The sequence below is a fragment of the Trachurus japonicus genome, chromosome 23 (assembly GCF_045865225.1).
Source record: "Trachurus japonicus isolate A0001 chromosome 23, Traja_1.0".
Lineage (NCBI taxonomy): Eukaryota > Metazoa > Chordata > Actinopteri > Carangiformes > Carangidae > Trachurus > Trachurus japonicus.
In genome coordinates, this window is record NC_140929.1 from 3935218 (window position 1) to 3959730 (window position 24513).

Here is a 24513-nt window from a genome sequence, read left to right on the forward strand (position 1 = left end):
AGGAGCGAGCTGACAGCAGGAGGCGTGGACACCGTCAACGCTTCTGTAACATGAGCTGATGAGGGAGGTGCATCAACTTCACATCTGGTGGCGGTTCGAAAAAAGGCGGAAGATACACGACATAACTTCTCAGGAGGAAGGTAATGAAACTTTCTTTATCTAAAGAACGAACCCAAAACGAAGTTAATCAGTAGACAACATAATTCACTTTTCACAATAGGCTCTAGTTTTTGTCAGTCTGTTTGTTAGATAGGCAACTTCTGACGGAAGCGTCCTGCTGCCGCACCAAGAAAAAAAAAGGGGGGGGGGCTCAGTACTTTAAACTTTTCGCAAAGTTTATTGTTTTAACAATATCTTTTCACGTTTTAACAATATGTTTTTCCAATATAACGTGAAAGTATTTTTTTTTCTCGGTGTGACTGTTCTACGCTGCCGCATCAGAGTTTGCAGTGTTTATAAAGATTGTGGATTCACTATGTAAAACCGAAAGTGAAAGTACTGCAGTGAAGTTAGTTTTAAGTTGGATATGTGGCGGACATGTGGTCAAATGCAATAAAAACAGGTATGTGTCATAGAGGAGGCTTACCCCTACTATCCTGTGTTGATTTTGAGTCAACAGGTCACATGACCTGGGAGTTATTGAGCTATAATGCTCATATTTACAGTATAAAATAAATCAAAAATTCATATAAAATATTACATTCGTTTAATGCAATAAAAACGTTAGAGCTCAATAACTCTCAGGTCATGTGACCTGTTGACTCAAACTCAACACAAGGCGGTAGGGCTAAGCCTCCTCTATGACACACACCTGTTTTTTTGTGATTTAAACAAATATAATATTTTATATGAATTTTTAATGTATTTTATACTGTAAATATGAGCCTTATAGCTCAATAACTCCCAGGTCATGTGACCTGTTGACTCAAAATAGATAGTAGGGGTAAGCCTCCTCTATGAGACACACCTGTTTTTATTGCATTTGACCACATCTTATATTTTCTATGAATTTTTAATGTATTGAGAAGGAGCGAATGTCTGTCAAATATCCAACTTAAAACTAACTTCACTGCAGTAGTGAAAGTGTTGAGATATGGTTGTTGTATTGATAATCCCTGGTGGAGTTCGGTGAACTTGGGACCTTTATTTGCTGTATTATAAAGATAAGGACATTCCCATTACTTTGTGTTATATGCAATCTAGATGGTCTAGTCTAATTGTAAACGTTCTCATGTTCCCAGCAGGAAGTCATAATGTCGACCATCAGGGTGAAGCTCTTAAATACTCTGGAGGATTTAAGTGAAGACCAGTTTAGGTGCTTAAAGTTTTATGTGAAGGATGATGGTGTCCTGGAAGGCCGCTCAAGAATCCCAGGGTCTAAGGTGGAGAAGGCAGACAGGATGGAGATGGTGGATCTAATGGTGCAACAATATCAGGATGATGGAGCTCAATCGATCACCTTGAAGATCCTGGGGAAGATCAACAGGAACGATCTTGCCGAAAGTTTGAAAAAGTCAAGTCCAGGAGGTTAGTTGACTGATAAAAATAACTTTATCTCTATTAATTATAGGGTCTATTATTATTAGGGTTCTCTTTCCAACGACCCTATTGAAATTCTAATGTTTATTAGTGCCGAGCACACCAATGGGTGCCAGAGTCCTATTGTAATTTCTTTGTGGAATGTCTTCGCTCCAAACAATAATATTTTTGAAGGCTTATCTGTGCTTAAAAACTCATAAACCTTTGCGCACAGGTCAGATCTAGTAAAATATTCCATATTTCAAAGACACTGGAAATGGGTGGGGCAAATACTTCCTGAACTTAATGCTGCTCCTTTATTTCCTGTCTTACACAATTGGACAACCTGATTAATCCAGGTGTGTCTGACCATTGTGACTACTCAGACCTACCTGGATTAATCAGTTTGCCCAATAATGTAAAACAGGAAACAAAGGAGCAGCTTTAAGTTCAGGAAGTAGTGGAGCTGTGCAAAGAGCCCATAGCGGCCTTCCAAACATTTGTAAAATGGAACAAATCCAGTGTGTTTCACCTTAAAGGTACCATCCCGGGCGGCTCATTTTATGGCAAAAATATAAAAATCTGAGTATATCGATTAAGTATTAGACAGTAATTGATGACATAAGTGATTTGACATATCAATGACCGTCAGAAGTTACTTGGCTCGTTTTCTCCCCCGGGATGACGACGGAGGTCGGGCCCGGCAGATCAGCTCAGTAGAGCGGCTGCTGTCGCCACTCTGTTATATCAATCGCTCTGCTTGTGGTACAATACATACAACAGTCTCCGGCTGCAATGAAGCATGCGCACTAACCGAGCAATGGGGGCGTGGTTTTTGTGATTCCTGATTGGATGGAGGGGCGGGTGTGCAATTCGGAGAAAAAAAAATCGTTAGTCCAGTAAATCCAGCCGCCCGGGCTTGTACCTTTAAAGCATGAAAATTGGTAGGCTCATACAAGATGCACAAAAAAAACCAAGGGTCCCATTCTCTAAACTCAACAAGAAGTCGGCCATTTTGATTTGAATGGTCAATTTTTGGCCTGATTTCCACCATGTGTTGGTGTGAACTAACTACTTCTAGGATTTTCATCTGATTAACTCCAGATTTGCCACACCTCAACTAGACAACTTTGGCATCTTAAGTTATCAAAAGCTTATGACATATTATAATTCCACCTTACTCATAGCGCCTTCAAGTGGTAATAGAAAATGACTTCTTTTACTACTACTTACTTACTAATCCTACACAGTTGAATCCACCAGTTTAATTTCTGCTCTCAAACATGCTCAACAAGTTGGTGAAGCTACGTTATGACCCCTTTTCTTAACACAAGTATGTTTCTATGTTTCTCTCTTCCAGGTGCTGGTCTAGAACCGACTCCGACTCCGAGTGTCTCAGCAGAAAAGAGGCTGAGGTCTGCTCGGATTCAATTCATCGAGAGGGTTTCTGAACCAACTCTCGATCAGCTGCTGGATAAACTGCTGGACTGTGGGGTGGTAACTGAACCTGAAATGGAGTCTGCTGCCGTGATAGCAAACAGAGCAAACAAAGCCCGAGTTGTGATCGACACCGTGCGAAAAAAAGGAGAAGCAGCTTGCTCAGATGTGATCAGAGCTCTGTGTGAGGTGGATCACCGCCTGTCAACAGAGCTGAAGCTGATGTAGAAACAGTCTGTCAGGTTTTTATGCCTAAATGGAAGCTAAATGGAAAAGGACACAAGAAAACACCATAACAGTAGGCTATAAAATTTGTCTCTTGAGTGTCTTGCTCCATCTGCTGGGTCTGGGTCATTACACATTTATTCTGTATTGGCCAAACACCAGCAACCATTCAGACATTCCGAAAACCAATTTTTCCCTCCCGATGCTGATTGCTATACTTGTGCTGTTGGTATCGACCAATGTGTTATTAAAAAAAAAAGAAAGAAGAAAAAATTGTGTGTGTGTTTGTGTATAGTATAGTACTACACCTGCATGGATGTAGCCTACTGTACATGATTATTATTGTTGCAAGTTTGGTTATTGAATATAAAAGATATAGGCCTAGTTAAATGCAGTCTCTATAGTAACTATAAAGAGGATAGAACGAAAAAAAGAGATTAGATTATAGTATATAGATGGAAACAAGGGTCCATGAGCACATAGTAGATTTTCTTTCCCCACATGTTTTTTCTTACATAGTAGGCTACATAGTCCAGAAATTTACTCAGAAAACCACAAATAATCCAAACAAAGGAGAGACTCAGCAGCACAGACATACGTTGCTCCTTCAGTGAAAGACTGGCCACTAGATGGCAGTCAGAGGTCATTTATTTGACAGGCACTTGAGTGAAGGGAAAAGGGAAGCTCAACAGACAGAACACAGAGGAAGGCTGAGGTGGCAGCCTACAACAATTTACTGTTATTCACACAATGTTTATAAAGAGTTTCACTATGTAAAATCATAAAGTTATAACTGTTGAGATATGATAGTTGTGTTGATAATCACTGGGGAGTTGGGTAACTTGGGTAATGTCCTTATCTTTATACAACAGCAAATAAGGGTCTTATAGAGATAAGGACATTCCCATTACTTTGTGTTATTTGCATTCCAGATGTTAAAATAAAAAAGTCTCATTGGAAATGTTCTCATGTTCACAGCAGTAAGTCATAATGTCGACCATCAGGGTGAAGCTCTTGAAAATTTTGAAGGATTTAAATGAAGAGCAGTTTAAGGGCTTCAAGTTTTTTCTGAAGGACAAGGGTGTCCTGGAAGGCAGCTCAAGAATCCCAGCATCTAAGGTGGAGAAGGCAGACAGGATGGAGATGGTGGATCTAATGGTGCAACAATATAAGAGTCGCACTGCTCAAAAGATAACCAGGAACATTCTGGAGAAGATCGGCAGGAACGATCTTATCAAGTCAAGGCCAAGAGGTTAGTTGATTGATAAAAATAACAACTTTGTCTCTATTATTATTATTATTAGGGTATTTCTTCTGATGACCCTGTTGAAATTCAAATGTTTATTATGGGCCAGAGTGACGACAACATTGTCTGATAAAGACCCTTTTGAAATTATGCTGTTTATTATTATTAGGGCCCAAGCGCAGCAGCGGTACAAGGGAGGACCCCATGGACGTCACACCCGTGAGGGATGGGGGTGTTTCAACACCCCCACTTTTACAGCAAGGTGATTTCATCCCCTATACATTTTCCAAAGGTAAAACCTTTTGCCCACCCAAGTTAATATCAGCGGAACGCAGAAAACTCAAATTCAGATGACAGCATACATGCACGGGGGGTCGTTCTGATGTAGCCAAGTGTCTTTTGCCAGAACAAACCCACACCTCACCTTGGACAACTTTGGCATCTTAAGTTATCAAAAGCTTTTCTGTACATCAACGCCATTTCTCTTTACTCAAAGCGCCTTCAAGTGGTAACAGAAAATGCCTTATTTTACTCTGACATGTAGCCTACTAATCCTACACAGTTGAACCCATCAGTCTAATTTCTGCTCTCAAACATACTCAACAAGTTGGTGAAGCTACGTTATGACCCCTCACCCTGTGAAGTTTCATGTAACGGCGGCACAGCAATCCGCTGCATCCTACTGTGCATACACCTGTCTTTGTAATGCTTCTACTGCACAGATGTGCTTTAACACAAATATGTTTCTATGTTTGGACACAAGGTCTTCTTCAGAGCAAACGGAGCTGTTCAGTGGACGGGGGGTTTAAATCCCGTGCCTGCATCTCTGATTGGGAGAGTAGGGAAACACGTCATATCACAACGGCTCACGTGATAGGCTACCACAGCAATAATACAAGTGTAATGAATACAATAAAGTTACAATGTATACAGGGACATGATTTCAATCAAGAGCATGATTAAATATACAAAATAGTAACAATAGTACAATAAGCCACGTAAGGGCACCATTCATAAAAAACAAGACAAATTCATCTCTTCGTTAAGCCCATTTGGCTCCATGGTGTTTAGGGTAAAAATCCAGAAGGCTTCTCTCTGCAGGAGTTTTTTGATAATGTTACCACCTCTCGATGGTGGGATGATTTTTTCGATCCCCCAGAATTTGAGGGTGGCAACTGAACCATGTTTGGCCTGATCATAATGCCTGGCCATTGCATATGTCAGGTTTTTAGTCCGGATGGCATTTTTGTGTTCAGCGATCCTGACTTTGAGTTGTCTTTTTGTCTGTCCAACATAAACTAAACCACACGGACACTTCAACATGTAAACAACATGAGTGCTGTTACAGTTAATAACTCATGTTGTTTACATGTTGAAGTGTCCGTGTGGTTTAGTTTATGTTGGACAGACAAAAAGACAACTCAAAGTCAGGATCGCTGAACACAAAAATGCCATCCGGACTAAAAACCTGACATATGCAATGGCCAGGCATTATGATCAGGCCAAACATGGTTCAGTTGCCACCCTCAAATTCTGGGGGATCGAAAAAATCATCCCACCATCGAGAGGTGGTAACATTATCAAAAAACTCCTGCAGAGAGAAGCCTTCTGGATTTTTACCCTAAACACCATGGAGCCAAATGGGCTTAACGAAGAGATGAATTTGTCTTGTTTTTTATGAATGGTGCCCTTACGTGGCTTATTGTACTATTGTTACTATTTTGTATATTTAATCATGCTCTTGATTGAAATCATGTCCCTGTATACATTGTAACTTTATTGTATTCATTACACTTGTATTATTGCTGTGGTAGTCACGTGAGCCGTTGTGATATGACGTGTTTCCCTACTCTCCCAATCAGAGATGCAGGCACGGGATTTAAACCCCCCGTCCACTGAACAGCTCCGTTTGCTCTGAAGAAGACCTTGTGTCGAAACGTCAGCAGCCGCACCTCAATAAATGTTTATTATTTGACCGTGTGCTCCAGCGTCCTCCCTTTGTCTCCACTGCTCGTCTCCAGCCCTGAGACGCACCGGTCCAGAGTTCGTCAAGCTGAAGCGCGGAGGATCTCCCTTTTTTTTTTATGTTTCTATGTTTCTTTCACCCAGGTCCTGGTCTAGGATCAACTCCGAGTGTCTCGGCTCCGACTCCGAGTGTCTCGGCTCGGACTCGAGGTGTCTCGTCTCGGACTCGAGGTGTCTTGGCTGTTTTTTTATGCTCTACAAGCAAATCTCATATTGTCTCTTTACAATGACAACAAAGACCATTTTAACTGTGAAAATAGCCGTAGATCTATTCAAAATTTGTGAAACACTGAAATGTATTTATTCATGCGGCCACATCAAAGTGAAATGATTAACTTTACTGATTATCCATCTGGTTATCTGTCCTGCTGCGAACGATCAACTTCTGTCAGTGGCCTCCTGATGCTCGGCTCAACAGCTGAGCAGATGTAGTGGAGGTAGATATTCCCTCAGCTGAGACGCTCAGAGAGAAAGAATCCACCAGCGGATCAAATCAAACCTCTGGCAGGAAGGTCACGCCTCCGTAGCAGGTAAAGCAAGTCCAAACGCGTCACTACTTCACAGTTGAGGAAGGCGGAAAACTGGGAACTTGTCAGCAAGGTAATGATTCTTTGTTTAAAAAACGAACCAAAAACGAAGTTAATCAGTAGATATTAGCCTAATGAACTTTTACAATTTATAAGTCTGAAAAGATGATTTTAACTCAGTGTTTGCAGTGTTTATAAAGAGTGTGTTACTTCGAGGATTCACTAAAGCAGAAAGTGAAACTGTTGATATGATTGTGGTATTGATAATCATTGGTGGAGTTTTGTGAACTTGGGTAATTGACCCTTATTTGCTATAGCCTAGTATAAAGATAAGGACATTCCCATTACTTTGTGTTATTTGCAATCCAGACGGTCAGATAACAAAGTCTGATTGTTGTCCTCATGTTCACAGCAGGAAGTCATAATGTCGACCATTAGGGAGGAGCTCTTGAAAACTCTGGAGGAGTTAAAGGAAGAGCAGTTTGACTCCTTCAAGTTTTACGTGAAAGATGATGGTGTCCTGGGAGGCAGCCCAAGCATTGGGGAGGCAAAGCTGGAGAAGGCAAACAGGACGGGCATGGTGGACTTAATGCTACAACAATATCAGGATGATGGAGCTCTAAGGATCACCTTGAAGGTTCTGGAGAAGATTGGCAGGAGTGATCTGGTGAAAAACTTCAAGTCAAGTCCAACAGGTTAGTTGATTGATAAAAATAACAACTTAGTCTCTATTGATATTAGGGTCCTCCTTCCGACAGACCTATTGAAATTATAATGTTTATTAGGCTCCATTGTAATTAGGCCCCAAACTGTCTGAGGACCCTGTGGAAATCTGGCTGTTTATTATCTCGCTGTGCGAGAGTCCTATTGTAATTTGTTTGTGAAATGTCTTCTGCCCCAACAACAATCATATTTTTGAAGGCTTATGTGCTCAAAAACTCATAAAACTTAGTGCACAGGTCAGATCTAGTGAAATATTCCGTATTTCATAGTCATTGGTATTGGGTGGGGTTAAATTGGCTCAATAGCGCCCCCTCAAACATTTGTAAAATGGATCACTTCCGGTGTGTATCACCTAAAAGCATGAAAATTGGTAGGCTCATACAACTCATCAAGACACAAAAAAGCCCTATGGTCCCAATCTCTAAACTCAACAGGAAGTCGGCCATTTTGGTTTGAATAGTTAATTTTTGGCCCAATTTCCACCATGGTTGGTGTGAACTACTTCCTCTGACCTGTACTAATCCCACACAGTTGAACCCATCAGTTTCATTTCTGCTCTCAAACATGCTCAACAAGTTGGTGAAGCTACGTTATGACCCTGTGAAGTTTCGTGTAACGGCGGCACAGCAATCCGCTGCATCCCTACTGTGCATACACCTGTCTTTGTAATGCTTCTACTGCACAGATGGGCTTTTTGAACACAAGTATGTTTATATGTTTCTTTCTACCAGGTCCTGGTCTAGGAGCGACGCCGAGTATCTCGGCTCCGACTCCGAGTGTCTCGGCTCCGACTCGAGGTGTCTCGGCTCCGACTCCGCGTGTCTCGGCTCCGATTCGAGGTGTCTCGGCTTGGACTTCGAGTGTCTCGGCTCCGAATCGGAGTGTCTCGGCTTGGACTTCGAGTGTCTCGGCTCCGAATCGGAGTGTCTCGGCTTGGACTTTGAGTGTCTCAGCTCCGAATCGGAGTGTCTCGGCTTGGACTTCGAGTGTCTCGGCTCCGACTCGAGGTGTCTCGGCTCCGACTCCGAGTGTCTCGGCTCCGAATCGAGGTGTCTCGGCTCCGACTCGAGGTGTCTCGGCTCCGACTCGAGGTGTCTCGGCTCCGACTCGAGGTGTCTCGGCTTGGACTTCGAGTGTCTCGGCTCCGAATCGGAGTGTCTCGGCTTGGACTTTGAGTGTCTCAGCTCCAACTCGAGGTGTCTCGGCTCCGACTCGGAGTGTCTCGGCTCCGAATCGAGGTGTCTCGGCTCCGACTCGAGGTGTCTCGGCTCCGAATCGGAGTGTCTCGGCTCCGACTCGAGGTGTCTCGGCTCCGAATCGGAGTGTCTCGGCTCCAAATCGGAGTGTCTCGGCTCCGACTCGAGGTGTCTCGGCTCCGAATCGGAGTGTCTCGGCTCCGAATCGGGGTGTCTCGGCTCCGAATCGGAGTGTCTCGGCTCCGACTCGAGGTGTCTCGGCTCCGAATCGGAGTGTCTCGGCTCCAAATCGGAGTGTCTCGGCTCCGACTCGAGGTGTCTCGGCTCCGAATCGGGGTGTCTCGGCTCCGAATCGGAGTGTCTCGGCTTCTAATCGGAGTGTCTCGGTTCCAACTCGAGGTGTCTCGGCTCGGACTCCAGGTGTCTCGGCTCCGACTCGAGGTGTCTCGGCTCGGACTCGAGGTGTCTCGGCTCCGAGTCGGAGTGTCTCGGCTCCGACTCGGAGTGTCTCGGCTCGGACTTCGAGTGTCTCGGCTCCGAATCGGAGTGTCTCGGCTCGGACTCGAGGTGTCTCGGCTCCAAATCGGAGTGTCTCGGCTCTGACTCGAGGTGTCTCGGCTCGGACTCGAGGTGTCTCAGCTCCAACTCCGAGTGTCTCGGCTCGGACTCGAGGTGTCTTGGCTCGGACTCGAGGTGTTTTGGCTCGGACTCGAGTGTCTTGGCTCTGACTCGGAGTGTCTCGGCTCTGACTCGGAGTGTCTCGGCTCGGACTTCGAGTGTCTCGGCTCTGACTCTGAGTGTCTCGGCTCCGACTCGGAGTGTCTCGGCTTAGACTTCGAGTGTCTCGGCTCCAAATCGAGGTGTCTCGGCTCCAAATCGGAGTGTCTCGGCTCTGACTCGAGGTGTCTCGGCTCCAAATCGGAGTGTCTCGGCTCCGAATCGAGGTGTCTCGGCTCCAAATCGGAGTGTCTCGGCTCTGACTCGAGGTGTCTCTGCTCCAAATCGGAGTGTCTCGGCTCCGACTCGAGGTGTCTCGGCTCGGACTCGAGGTGTCTCAGCTCCAACTCCGAGTGTCTCGGCTCCGAATCGAGGTGTCTCGGCTCCGACTCGAGGTGGCTCGGCTCCGAATCGGAGTGTCTCGGCTCCGACTCGAGGTGTCTCGGCTCCGAATCGGATTGTCTCGGCTCCAAATCGGAGTGTCTCGGCTCCAAATCGGAGTGTCTCGGCTCCGACTCGAGGTGTCTCGGCTCCAAATTGGAGTGTCTCGGCTCCGAATCGGAGTGTCTCGGCTCCGAATCGGAGTGTCTCGGCTCCGACTCGGAGTGTCTCGGCTCCGACTCGAGGTGTCTCGGCTCCAAATTGGAGTGTCTCGGCTCCGAATCGGAGTGTCTCGGCTCCGAATCGGAGTGTCTCGGCTCCGACTCGGAGTGTCTCGGCAGAAGAGAGGCTGATGTCTGCCCGGACTCAGTTCATCTCGAGGGTTTCTGGAGCAACTCTTCGACATCAGCTGCTGGATGAACTCCTGGACTGTGGGGTGATAACTTACGATGAACTGGAGTCTGCTGCTGTGATAGCAAACAGAGCAGACAAAGCTCGGGACAACCAAAGACGATTCCACCTCAGGCAGCTCAAGAAATACAAAGTCAAACGCAATCTCCTCCTCCAGTTCTACACAGCCATCCTAGAAAGCATCCTCACAGCATCCATCTCAGTTTGGTACGGCAGTCTGGACACTCACTCACGCAGCAAACTCCAACGTATCTAATCACAAACACCCCCCTCCCATCACTTGATTCACTTTACCATAAACGCACAATAACAAGAGCACATAAAATAATCTCTGATTCAACACACCCAGCTAACCACCTGTTTCAACTGTTGCCCTCTGGCAGACGCTTTAGGTCCATTTCAACAAAAACAACCCGGTTCAAAAACAGCTTTTTTCCCACTGCCATCAGGCTACTGAACTCCACTCATCTCCATACTCCATCTGTGTTAAATGTATAGTCTGTATGTAAATATCTGGTCTAATGTTTATGTCTGCTCATGTATGTTAAATGTATAACTGATGTCCGTTGCCACACAGTACTATGTGCTGGCACTATGCTGTGCCGAAAGCAAATTCTGCCGACTTGTTGTGCAGTCCTTAATAAATGAATTGAATTGAATTGAATTGAATTGAATTGAATTGAATTGAATTGAATTGAATTGAATTGAATTGGGAGGTGATCGACACCGTGTGGAAAAAAGGAGAAGTAGCTTGTTCAGCTCTGATCAGAGTTCTGTGTGAGGTGGATCCCTGCCTGTCAGCACAGCTGAACCTGAGGTAGAAACGGTCCGTCAGGTTTTTATGTCTGACACCAGAAGTGTTCGTTCTCTGTGTCCCCTGTTTAGTTTAGTTCCTGTTTTATTTTGAAGGTCTGTTTTCCTGTGTGTTGGTGTCTTTGTCCTAGTTTAGTTCCTGTTTTAGTTTGAAGTCCTTGTTCTGTCTTCCTGTGTGCTCCCTGCTAGTTGAATTACAGACTCTAGTAGTAATGATAAAGGCAAAAATGCAAATATTTCGAGATCATCTGCAACAGTTACCATGCACCGAGGTGGACTACACAGGAGGAAACATCATTTTAAACGGAAAAGGTGTATTTCTGTGGCTCTTCACTGTTAGGACACTCTGGAGTTGAATAATGGATACCTATTCACCAAAAATATGTCCATTGTTATTTAATTCTGTTGAATTTGTAACCAATTTATTCATTCTCTCTTGTAAGTTATTTACACACAAACACATATTTCTCAAAACTAATCCTAAGTTTAAGGTGTTTTTATCTCTTTTTGTCAGACCTCATGATTGTAATGTTCCTTACCTGTCAATAAAGTTTTTTTTTTTAATGGAGCGACCATGGCTGCTGATTTCAGCCAAGGAGGAGCAGCTTGTTGTAATGGAAAGAGTATGAGCGATACAACAAAAGCGTGATCACAGCCTGAAGCAACACTGTTGATGCAAATATGATCATTAATAACAAGTCAAGAGAGGAGGCTGCTTCATTTCTGGCAGCTGAACATTGCTCTGCTTTTAAATATGAAGCTTTATCAATTTACAACAACTCTCATTTTTGAATTGTGTTTTATTGTTTTCATATATTTTATCACAATGATTGGATATAGGCTACAATGAGGTTTTTTTTTAGTGCTCTAGCCTACAAGCAAGATATTCCCTGAGACACTCTGAGAGAAAGAATCCACCAGCGGATCAAATCAAACCTCTGACGGGAAGGTCACGCCTCCGTAGCAGGTAAAGCAAGTCCAAACGCGTCACTACTTCACATCTGAGGACAGTTGAGGAAGGCGGAAAACTGGGAACTTGTCAGCAAGGTAATGAAACTTTCTTTGTTTAAAAAACGAACCAAAAACGAAGTTAATCAGTAGATAATAGCCTAATGAACTTTTACAATTTGTAAGTCTCAAAAGATGATTTTAACTCAGTGTTTGCAGTGTTTATAAAGAGTGTGTTACTTCGAGGATTCACTAAAGCAGAAAGTGAAACTGTTGATATGATTGTGGTATTGATAATCATTGGTGGAGTTTTGTGAACTTGGGTAATTGACCCTTATTTGCTATAGCCTAGTATAAAGATAAGGACATTCCCATTACTTTGTGTTATTTGCAATCCAGACGGTCAGATAACAAAGTCTGATTGTAAATGTTTTCATGTTCACAGCAGTGAGTCATAATGTCGACCATTAGGAAGGAGCTCTTGAAAACTCTGGAGGAGTTAAAAGAAGAGCAGTTTGACTCCTTCAAGTTTTACGTGAAAGATGATGGTGTCCTGGAAGGCAGCTCGAGCATTGGAGGGGCGAAGCTGGAGAAGGCAAACAAGACGGGCATGGTGGAGTTAATGCTACAACAATATCAGCATGACGAAGCTCAAAGGATCACCTTGAAGGTTCTGGAGATGATTGGCAGGAACGATCTGGTGAAAAACTTCAAGTCAAGTCCAGCAGGTTAGTTGATTGATAAAAATAACAACTTAGGGCCGGATTTACTAAGGTCCCAGATAACGGGCGCTAAATTGTTTGCATCCGCTAAAATATTGCGTGTTTGGTTAGTGCACTAAGATCTACTAAGAGTAACCCGCTAAATGAAAACACGTGCAAACCACAATATGTAAATGAGGGTTTTGCGCGTGGTAATCGTTTCCGCCATGGAGAGTGTGGACAGAGAGCTGGATGAACGAAGGGACAGAATGACATTTGATCCGATGCATACAATGACAGCATGTGTGTTCATCTCTCTCGCGCTCTGTTTAGATAAATAAACACAAATCGCTACAGGGCCCAACTCGTCATATAGTGACGAACAGGCAGCAGCTGCAGCGACAATCACACACTTATAATATGTGTGTGTGTGATGATCCAGTGGATTAATAGAGAGCTCAGGTGGGACACACGGATCTAAACGCTCTGAGCACTGACCAGAGGGATCAAAGACGGGTGAAGGCAGCGGTGACGTCTCTCAGTCCGGGACCGGGACTGAGCAGCCAGGTACTGGAGAGGAGAGGAGAGGAGCCAACGGAGCGTACTGCAGGATTTGAATAGTTAATTTTTGGCCCGATTTCCACCATTGGTTGGTGTGAACTACTTCCTCTGACCTGTACTAATCCTACACAGTTGAACCCATCAGTTTCATTTCTGCTCTCAAACACACTCAACAAGTTGGTGAAGCTACGTTATGACCCTGTGATAATAATGGATTACATTTATATATATAGCGCTTTTCTATTGTTACCCAATACCCAAAGCGCGTACAGCAACCATTATTCATTCATACACATTCACACCGGTGGTGGTAAACTTGTCTTGCCCAAGGACACTACAACAGAGACTGGGAGAGAGCGGGATTCGAACCGCCAACCCTCTGATTATTGGACGACCCGCTCTACCTCCTGAGCCACTGCCGCCCCAATGTGAAGTTTCATGTAGCCTACGTAACGGCGGCACGGCAATCTGCTGCATCCCTACTGTGCATACACCTGTCTTTGTAATGCTTCTACTGCACAGATGTGCTTTTTTTGAACACAAGTATGTTTCTATGTTTCTTTCTCCCAGGTGCTGGTCTAGGAGCGACGCCGAGTGTCCCGGCTCCGACTCCGAGTGTCCCGACTCAGACTCCAAGTGTCTCAGCAGAAAAGAGGCTGAGGTCTGCTCGGACTCAGTTTGTCGCGAGGGTTTCTGAAGCGACTCTTGATCAGCTGCTGGATGAACTCCTGGACTGTGAGGTGGTAACTGACGCTGAAAAAGGGTGTTTTGCTGCGATACCAAACCATGCAAACAAAGCTCGACAGGTGATCGACACCGTGTGGAAAAAAGGAGAAGCAGCTTCTTCAGCTATGATCAAAGCTCTGTGTGAGGTTGATCCCTGCCTGTCAACACAGCTGAACCTGATGTAGAAATGGTCAATCAGGTTTTTATGTCTGACACCAGGGGAAGATAAATGTATTTCATACCATTTTTTCCCTCCCGATACCAATGCGATACTTGTGCTGTGGGTATCGGCCAATAATGAGAGTGTCATTAAAAAAAAAAAAAAAAAAAAATGTGTGTGTGTTTACTGTATATAGCCTAGTACTACTCCTGCGTGGATGTGACATGATTATTATAGTTGCAAGGCCTGGTTCATGTTTGGTTATTGAATATAAAAGATATAATAAAATCACAGGAGGAAACATCATTTTAAACGGAAATTTTGAGCAGTGTCAGAGTTGAATATCCACTTGAGTGCATCAAATATGTCAGAATTACTCCGTTACTGTCCACCACTGTCTAGCACTCTAGTCTGGGTGTAAACATTTAGATACACTGGTGTAAAGACGGTGGGCAAAACACATGTTACTTGAGTAAGAGTAAAGAAGTACTTGCTTTTAAAGGTACTTAAGTATCCAAAAGTACATGCTTTTAAATTTACTTTAAGTAAAAGTAAGAGTAAGAGTACATTTCTTATTTTTCACATCAATGAATTACTATAATTTTTTCTAAATGAATTTAAGGCGCTTTTAACTCTTGTTTCTGAACTCTTTGAAAGCAGCTGCACTGATGTGCTGCTTTTAGGGGTTAGGGTTTCCTTCTTTCACAAACACAGCTTGTGTCCAATAGGATTTTAGAAAGAAAAAAAAAGAGCAGACCTGAAAGTAATGAGTAGCCTACTTTTCAGCCTTCCTAGAAATTCACTCCGTTCACTCACAAATTTACTCCGTTACTGTCCACCACTGTCTAGCACTCTAGTCTGGGTGTAAACAAAGATATGCTGGTGTAAAGACCAGCAAAAACACTCTACTGGGTTATGGGAAAATGGGGTTTATGCACAGCTCCACTACTTCCTGAAATAAGCCAGCTCTTTTCCTGTCTTACATTATTGGACCAACTGATTAATCCAGGTGTGCCTGACCTATATAAAGCCCATGGATGTATTATATTGTCGATAAAGCCTAGTTAGATCTGGATATGACCGGTAGAGGGCAGCATGACGCTGGATAGCGTAGCCTACAGCCTGCCGGAATGAGGAAGAGGAAAGACGGTGGGCGGAGTTTTTCTGGATTTCCGGGGTTTTGAAGAAGAGCGGGACCGAGCGGGACCAGAGCATATAATACATCCATGGACCAGAGACGCTCTAATATTGTTCTAATATTGCCTAGAAGGACTTTGGCGGGACCCAATACATCCATGGCGGGACCTCGGCGACACACGTACTCACACACCGCACCGAAGTCACACACTAAATGAACAAAGAGTCAAGTGAGGAATCGAACCGAAACTACTTAGCAAGGTAATGAAACTTTCTTCGCCCAAAGAACGAACCCAAAACAAAGTTAATCAGTAGACATAATAAACTTTCACAATATACAGTAGTTTGTGTAGCTAAGTGTCAAAAGAAAGATGGCGGAGATATTCGAACGGGTGCATATTGTTGTGCACGGTAGCACGGTGAAAACTATAAAGAGGAAACACAGAAAGAGAAAAAGAGATTAGATTAATCACATGAGTGAAACATAAAAATGTAAAAATAAAAAGCCTTTATTTGGCGGCTATGTAGCTCCATAATGTAATAATTTCCTGAAAATGTAATAACATTTGCACGTAACTCGATTGAAAATGTAATAAAACTATTACATTATTGGGAATTTATTAGATAGATAGATAGATAGATAGATAGATAATGTACTATTAGATAGATAGATAGATAGATAGATAGATAGATAGATAGATAGATAGATCATTTATGTCCAATTAAGAGCACAAGACAGGAGAAGAACAATACGAACAGTGACAATACCAACAACATCAACAACAAAAACAACAGAACAACAACAACAACCACAATCACAACAACGACATATGGGGTAGTCTAGCAGCCCCTTATTAAAAGACACTGATTACATTTTCAGGTGGGTCTTTTTATTCAAAATTGATAATGTAATACTTGACAAATTGACATCTTACTGTCATACTTATTAGTATACAATGAGATTTACCTAAGTGAAGAAGTACCTGGGGTCTCCAGTGTGGGGAGAATACGTCAGTCCAACCGCCCAAAAGTCTGACCGCCCATTTCTCTGACTACCCATTAATCCGATGTATTAAAGAGGTTTGTGGTTATGGTTATGGTTAAGGTTAGGGTTAGGGTTAGGGTTAGGGTTAAGTCGGAGAAATGGGAGGTCGGACAGATGCCATGCCCCCCCCCCCTCCCAAAAAGGTTCACTCAATATATTCAGAGTTCATTCCATATATTCAAAGCAAAGGTTCACTTAAAGCAGAAGTAAGCGGAATGTTTGTGTTAATATAAGTCTTAAATAGTTATATCTTCCGACAGCAATCACTTACATAGAGTGTTTGGTCCGAAACACGGGTCTGTCAGTCACTCTGCTCTGCTCTGAGCCGAGGAGAAAACTTCTTGTATACTTCCTTGTATCCTACAAGCTTTATCCAATGAGGAGAGAGAACGGCATGCAGGGCTGTGTGTGCAGCCAAGGGATGCGCGTGAATGTGGCGACGTAGGGACGAGGACCAATAGATCCACGACAAAGGCGGGGACACACACACACACACACACACACATATAATAATATATATATAAAGGTGACACTGGAAATAGGACATCATCAGAAGAAGAAACACAACCTCAACAGGAATGCAGGAATATTGTAACACAAGGGGGAAAAAACAATAGTATGAATGAAATTTTTTTACAAAGGAGTAAGGTGGAGGTCATCATTGATCCCTGGATATGCTGCAGCTTTCAGCTTGTAGATCCATTCTGCTTCTTTTTGATTCAGACTTTTCCTATCTGCCTCTGGGACATGGTCTATGTAGTGTTTAGCCATGGTGTAGTCCTGATTACCTATCCAATTCAATTCAATTCAATTTATTTAAAGTGGGACAGTGCAAGTTCATGAACGAAACAAAATCGTAAACAAGCCGGATTGTAGCCACAGGCTAATTTCCATCCGCTGTCCCATGCATAGATGTTCCCTGGTAAAAAAATACAATAAATAAAAACAAAAGCATGTTATAAATAAAATAATAGTATATTTATGCTCTGCAAGTAAATCTTGTAGCCTGCGTTTTGTGCGGCCTGTGTAGAAAACCTGGCAGACAGGGCATTCAAGTTTATAAAACGTCTTATTTTTAACTTGAAAGCTTTTAGACTTTACAATATTGGTGCAGTGGGGACAATTGCCACATCTGTAACACCCCTTTAATTCTGATTTGAGCCAATTACTAGGCTGTACAGCTGGTAGATGACTATGAGAAACTCTGTCTTTTAGACTTCAGAAAGGTCACAACTTGAGTTGAGCTGTGTCTTATCATATTCAATTATGTTCCAATTTTTCTTCATAATATTTTTAATCTTAAAGCAGCTGAACGGAGTTTTCAAAAGCAAAAGCATTTTTCCGAAATGAAGACTGCATTCCCCATGAGCTCTAGCGCGTATTGTTGTAAAGACATTTATCTGGTTCGCACCTCAGGGCTCCAGAAACTGGACACTTTTTCGTGAGCAGTTTGATAATGTAATACTATTACATTATCGGTAAAAATGTTATTACAATATCAGTCAGGATATTTTATTACATTATTGGGTTTTATTACATTTTCGATCGAGTCAAGTACAAATTTTATTACATTTTCAGTAAATTATTACATTGTAGGGTGCTTCACTCCCTCAATGAAAGACTGGCCACTAGATGGCAGTCAGAGGTCATTTATTTGACAGGCACTTGAGTGAAGGGAAAAGGGAAGCTCAACAGATAGAACACAGAGGAAGGCTGAGGTGGCAGCCTACAACAATTTACACAGTGTTTATAAAGAGTTTCACTATGTAAAATCATAAAAAAAAACTATATAATTGTTGAGATATGTTGTGTTGATAATCACTGGGGAGTTGGGTAACTTGGGTAATCTTTATAACCTTCTTTATCTTTAACCTTATCTTTATACTATAGCAAATAAGGGTCTTATTTGCTATAGTATACACAAATTCGGCGAGCGATTTGTGTATGCCGCCATCTTGCAGCGGCGCTAGGGATGTCACGATAATAGATTTTTTTGGTACAATTATTGTCAGAGAAATAGAATCACGGTGTTACGATTATCATGATTATTATACATTAATTAATTTCACAACACTATTAATGTGTAAAATGAAATATAGTTAAAATATATACTAATTATAAAATATTTTAAATATCTATTAAAATATGACCAATTATTAATCCGCCAGGGGAAGTGTTTGAAATATTCAAGTCATTAATTGTCATCTATACCAAACGTTTAAGTTAATTTTAATCTTTAATTTTTTTAATTACAAATTACACTCTAGCATTTAAATTCCTACCAATTCAATGCTACGTTAGGTAAATGGACCAGTATCTGTGCATTTACCTTTACTTTGGCGCACATCTGCTGACACAGGAAAGTGACGGTATTTAGGAATCTTTGTGATCAATTAATTGTGGCATTAAATACCGCGATTAATTGTGAAAACAAGTAGCCTAATTGTGACATCCCTAAACGGCGCCATTGCTGCGGTGACATGTGTCAGTCATAGTAAACTGATTCTCTATGACAGCATCATAAATAGGCTGCATTGGTGATGTTTAGTGCCCCCCAGTAACTGATTAAGGTATCTTACATGAATACCAATATTAATTTAGGAATTAATCATTTGTTTGAGCGATTAGCAGGAAAGATTAGAGTAACAGGGAGATAAGAGACTGTATCATAAATATAACATACCGGTACGTTATGCGTGCTGACGTTAGCAAGCCAGCAGCGGGATATTTAATCATGTGGACAGGCTACATGAATAAAAACAACAACTTGTGCTTTGTTTTAGATATTCAAGAATATTTTATTGATCAGCTGGCCTCCGATGATCAGAAAAAACGTCAATTACAGGTCTCCGATTTATGGTCAAAATTACCTGAGCTCCGGATGGGTCGGACATATTTTACACCGACTTTTAGACGACCATGATCACATCATATTGAAGGATCAGTGAGACATTCACAGACCGTCCACTTTTACCACGATGTGAAGGTAACGGTGAGAAGGGAGGGTAGCCAGGTTGTACAGGTCAGCTGTGACTGCGTCGCTGGCGGCTGCTGCTGCTGCTGCTGACACGCTGTACGTAACGTTACGGTCTAAACACGGACACTCCTCCTGAAGTAAGGGGCTGTGTTTTGTTGATATTAGAGCAGCCGAGGACGGCACATGTCCTCCCAGCCTTCTTAGACATATTTACAGAAGAGAAAAGGTCCTCTTCATGGCGCTTGCATTCAAATGCCCGCTTCATGCACAGAACCCATCGCTCCCTGACTGGGAGCTGTCACTGCAGTAATGGCGGGCTGCTCGGTTATTTTGCCGTATTTGTGTATAAAGATAAGGACATTCCCATTACTTTGTGTTATTTGCAATCCAGATGTTCAAATAAAAAAGTCTCATTGGAAACGTTCTCATGTTCACAGCAGTAAGTCATAATGTCGACCATTAGGGTGAAGCTCTTCAATACTCTGGATGATTTAAATGAAGAGCAGTTTAAGCGCTTCAAGTTTTATCTGAAAGAAGATGGCGTCCTGGAAGGCAGCTCAAGAATCCCAGCGTCTAAGGTGGAGAAGGCAGACAGGATGGAGATGGTGGAGCTATGATACAACAATACAAGAGTCGCACAGCTCAAAAGATAACCAGGAACATTCTGGAGAAGATCGGCAGGAACGATCTTATCAAGTCAAAGCCAAGAGGTTAGTTGATTGATGAAAATAACAACTTTGTCTCTATTATTATTCTTATTAGGGTATTTCTTCTGATGAACCTGCTTGAAACCTGCTTGAAATTATGGGCCAGAGTGACGACAACGTTGTCTGATGAGGACCCTTTTGAAATTGTGCTGTTTCTTATTATTAGGGCCCAAGCGCAGCAGGGGTGCAAGGGAGGACCCCATGGACGTTACACCCGTGAGGGATGGGGGTGTTTCAACACCCCCACTTTTACATGATTTCATCCCCTATACATTTTCCAAAGGTAAAACCTTTTGCCCACCCAAGTTAATATCAGCAGAACGCAGTAAACTCAAATTCAGATGACAGGCGCCTGTATGACAGTATACATGCACGGGGGGTCGTTCTGATGTAGCCTAGTGTCACAAACCCATTTCTTTCAAAGTAGATGCGTGCATGCACGCTTTCATCTGATCAACTCCAGATTTGCCACACCTCAACCAGACAACTTTGGCATCTTCAGTTATCAAAAGCTTTTCTGTACATCAACTATATATTATAATTTCTCCTTACTCAAAGCGCCTTCAAGTGGTAGTAGAAAATGTAGCTATTCTTTTATTCTGACGTGTACTAATCCTACACAGTTGAACCCATCAGTTTAATTTCTGCTCTCAAACATGCTCAACAAGTTGGTGAAGCTACATTATGACCCTGTGAAGTTTCATGTCAAGGCAGCACGGCAATCCACTGCATCCCTACTGTGCATACACCTTTGCTTTTTGAACATGAGTATGTTTCTGTGTTTTTTTCTCTCAGGTCCTGGTCTAGGACTGACTCCAAGTGTCTCAGCAGTAAAGAGGCCGAAGTCCACCAAAAGTGTTCCTGCACGGGTTCCAGCTCCCACTGTGAGTGTCTCGGCGGTAAAGAGGCCGAGGTCTGCTCAGCCTCAGTCCACTGAGAATGCCATCGAGAGTGTTTTTTCTCAACTAGGACAACAGACTCCAAGGGTCTCGTTTCAGAATCCGAGGACCGTGAAGTGGCGCTCATTCTCCCCCATCTCGGTTCAGACTCCGAGAGTCACAGTGCCGAGATCTCAGCCTCAGTTCATGCAGAGTGTTTCTGCACAGGATCTAGGACCGACTCCGAGTGTCTCGTATCAGAATCAGAGTTTCCCGGAGTGTGCCCTATTCTCCAACTTCTTGGCTCCAACTCAGAGTGTCTCGGCGGTAGAGAGGCTGAAGTCTCGGCCGAAGTCTCGGCCGAAGTCCACCAAGAGTGTTTCTGCACGGGTTCCAGCTCAGACACCGAGTGTCTCGGCGGTAAAGAAGCCGAAGTCTCGGCCGAAGTCCACCAAGAGTGTTTCTGCACGGGTTCCAGCTCAGACTCCGAGTGTCTCGGCGGTAAAGTCCACTGAGAATGCCATCGAGAGTGTTTTTTCACAAATTGTACAACAGACTCCAAGGGTCTCGTTTCAGAATCCGAGTACCGTGAAGTGGCTCTCATCCTCCCCCATCTCGGTTCAGACTCCGAGAGTCACAGTGCCGAGATCTCGGCCTGAGTTCATGCAGAGTGTTTCTGCACAGGATCTAGGACCGACTCCGAGTGTCTCGTATGAGAATCTGAGTATCCCACATTGGTTCTAATCCTCCAACAACAGGCTGCTAGCTTGTTCAGTTCTGATCAGAGTTCTGTGTGAGGTTGGATGCCTGTCAACACAGCTGAAGCTGAGGTAGAAGCGGTCCGTCAGGTTTTTATGTCCGACACCAGAAGTGTCACGTTCTCTGTGTCCCCTGTTTAGTTTAGTTCCTGTTTTATTTTGAAGGTCTGTTTTCGTGTGTGTTGGGGTCTGTGTCCTAGTTTAGTTAGTTTAGTTCCTGTTTCTCGTTCCCTCATGTACTGTATTTAACCTCAGTGTCTCCCTTTGTCCTTGTTGGTTTGTTGTCATTATCTCCTGCGTTCATGTCCTGTGTTCCTTGCTCCTGTGTTTCCTGTGGATTGTGAGTAACAATAAATCCCTTTTTGTCCCTGAACCAAGTCTGCATTTGGGTCCTGTTTCCCCCACAACCTGACAAGAAGAAGCTAAATGGAAAAGGACAAGAAAACATCGTAACATTATAAAATGAGTCTCTTGAGTGTCTTACTCCATCTGCTGGGCCTTTGTCATTACACCTTTATTCTGTATTGGCCATGCACCAACCATTCAGAACTAGATGTTCCGATACCAATTTTTCCCTCCCGATACTGATTCCGATACTTGTGCTGTGCTTCTGCTGACTCAGCAGAAAAGAGTTCATTGCGAGGGTTTCTAAACCGACTCTTCATCGGCTGCTGGATAAACTGCTGGACTGTGGGGTGGTAACTGAAGCTGAAATGGAGTCTGCTGCCGCGATAGCAAACAAATCAGACAAAGCTCGAGTTGTGATCGACACAGCGCGAAAAAAAGGAGAAGCAGCTTCCTCAGCTCTGATCAGAGCTCTGTGTGAGGTTGATCGCTGCCTGTCAACACAGCTGAAGCTGGTGTAGAAACGGTCTGTCAGGTTTTTATGTGGAAGCTAAATGGAAAAGGACAAAAAAACATCAGCTATAAAATGAGTCTCTTGAGTGTCTTACTCCATCTGCTGGGTCTGGGTCATTACACCTTTATTCTGTATTGGCCATACTCCAGCAACCATTCAGACATTCTGAAAACCAATTTTTCCCTCCCGATGCTGATTGCTATACTTGTGCTGTTGGTATCGACCAATGTGTTATTAAAAAAAAAAGAAAGAAGAAAAAATTGTGTGTGTTTGTGTATAGTATAGTACTACGCCTGCATGGATGTAGCCTACTGTACATGATTATTATTGTTGCAAGTTCGGTTATTGAATATAAAAGATATAGGCCTAGTTAAATGCAGTCTCTATAGTAACTATAAAGAGGATAGAACGAAAAAAAGAGATTAGATTATAGTATATAGAGAAACTAAATGGAAAAGGACAAAAAAACATCAGCTATAAAATGAGTCTCTTGAGTGTCTTACTCCATCTGCTGGGTCTGGGTCATTACACCTTTATTCTGTATTGGCCATACACCAACCATTCAGACGTTCCGATACCAATTTTTCCCTCCCGATACTGATTCCGATACTTGTGCTGTTGGTATCGACCAATGTGTTATTAAAAAAAGAAAAAATTGTGTGTGTGTTTATGTATATATACTACTCTGTTGAATTTGTAACCAATTTATTCATTCTCTCATGTAAATTATTTACACCCAAACACACATTTATACTTTATACTTTATTTTACAGGATAGCCCCTTGAGATGTGCCATCTCATTTTCGAGGGGGTCCATGTTATCAACGGAAATACAAACATACTTAGTACATTATAATATACAAAGAAAGTAAGCAGAACAAACAACAAACAAACAAACAAAAAAGAGAACAGACACATGATACAATATAAAGACACAGACGCCCATTCACACACACTCACACACTACAATGCTCTATCGATCCTGAATCCCCCCATACAACACTCCAGTAAAAAATAAAAATAAATAGATGAAGTAAAATAAATACAGTAGTTGATTTGATTAGTTACACTTCATGTCAAAGGGGCCTTGCATCACAGACAGGAGCAGGGTGTTTGAAGGTAGGTAAACAAAGCTGATTTAAAAAGATGTAGAGAGGATATGGACCTAATTGAACCAGGGAGATTATTCCAGTCAGCAGGGGCTTTGTATTTGAATGCACGTCGACCAGATTCTTTATTAATTCTAGGGGTAAAAAAGAAAAGTTGACCAGTATGCCTAAGGTTATATTGTGAACTGAAGGGAATCAAATATTGTTTCAAATATAGAGGGAAATTGAAGTAGTTGCACTTGAAAATAAATAATAACCAGTGCTTATGCCTTCTGGACTTGGGGCCAGCCAGTTCAAGGACTGGTACATATGACAGTGATGGGTCATATAAGGACACCTGAGAATAAATCTACATAAACTATTATACAAGACAGTAAGAGGACGAAGATTTGTTTCTGAGGTGTTCTGATAGATAACATCACCATAGTCAATTATTGGGAGTATCACTTGTGTTATGATTCTTTTACGAACTTGAAAGGAAAAGCATTCAATAGACCGATAGAGGGATTTCAGCTGAAAATAGATTTTCTTGGAAACTGAGTCAATGTGGCATTTAAAGGATAGCTGTGAGTCAAGCCAAAGACCCAGGTATTTGAATTCTTCAGTTTTTACTAGTGCTGTTCCATCAATGAAACTAATACACCAGTTAGTACTTGCAGGTAAAGAATTGGGTCGAGTGCAAAACAACATGGTGTATGATTTTTTCTTATTCAGTTGTAATTTGTTTG

General features: G+C 42.7%; 2 protein-coding genes across 3 annotated transcripts in view; both read left to right on the forward strand.

The window, feature by feature from the left end:
* Positions 1-24513, forward strand: part of LOC146962356 (apoptosis-associated speck-like protein containing a CARD) — a 34120-nt gene that overhangs the window by 5469 nt on the left and 4138 nt on the right. The window lies entirely within an intron of this gene.
* Positions 67-22925, forward strand: LOC146962357 (apoptosis-associated speck-like protein containing a CARD). 2 transcript variants are annotated; one of them, XR_015035104.1, is made up of 4 exons: positions 67-140; positions 1245-1527; positions 2879-3253; positions 22742-22925. XR_015035104.1 is itself a non-coding variant. In XM_085769569.1 (3 exons), exons 2-3 carry the CDS (start codon positions 1254-1256, stop codon positions 3181-3183), a joined length of 579 nt encoding a protein of 192 aa, XP_085625695.1. In that variant the 5' UTR covers positions 67-140; positions 1245-1253; the 3' UTR covers positions 3184-3369. The 2 variants fall into 2 exon arrangements, 1 of the variants encoding a protein (XP_085625695.1); XM_085769569.1 differs by lacking the exon at positions 22742-22925 and having other exon boundaries at positions 2879-3369.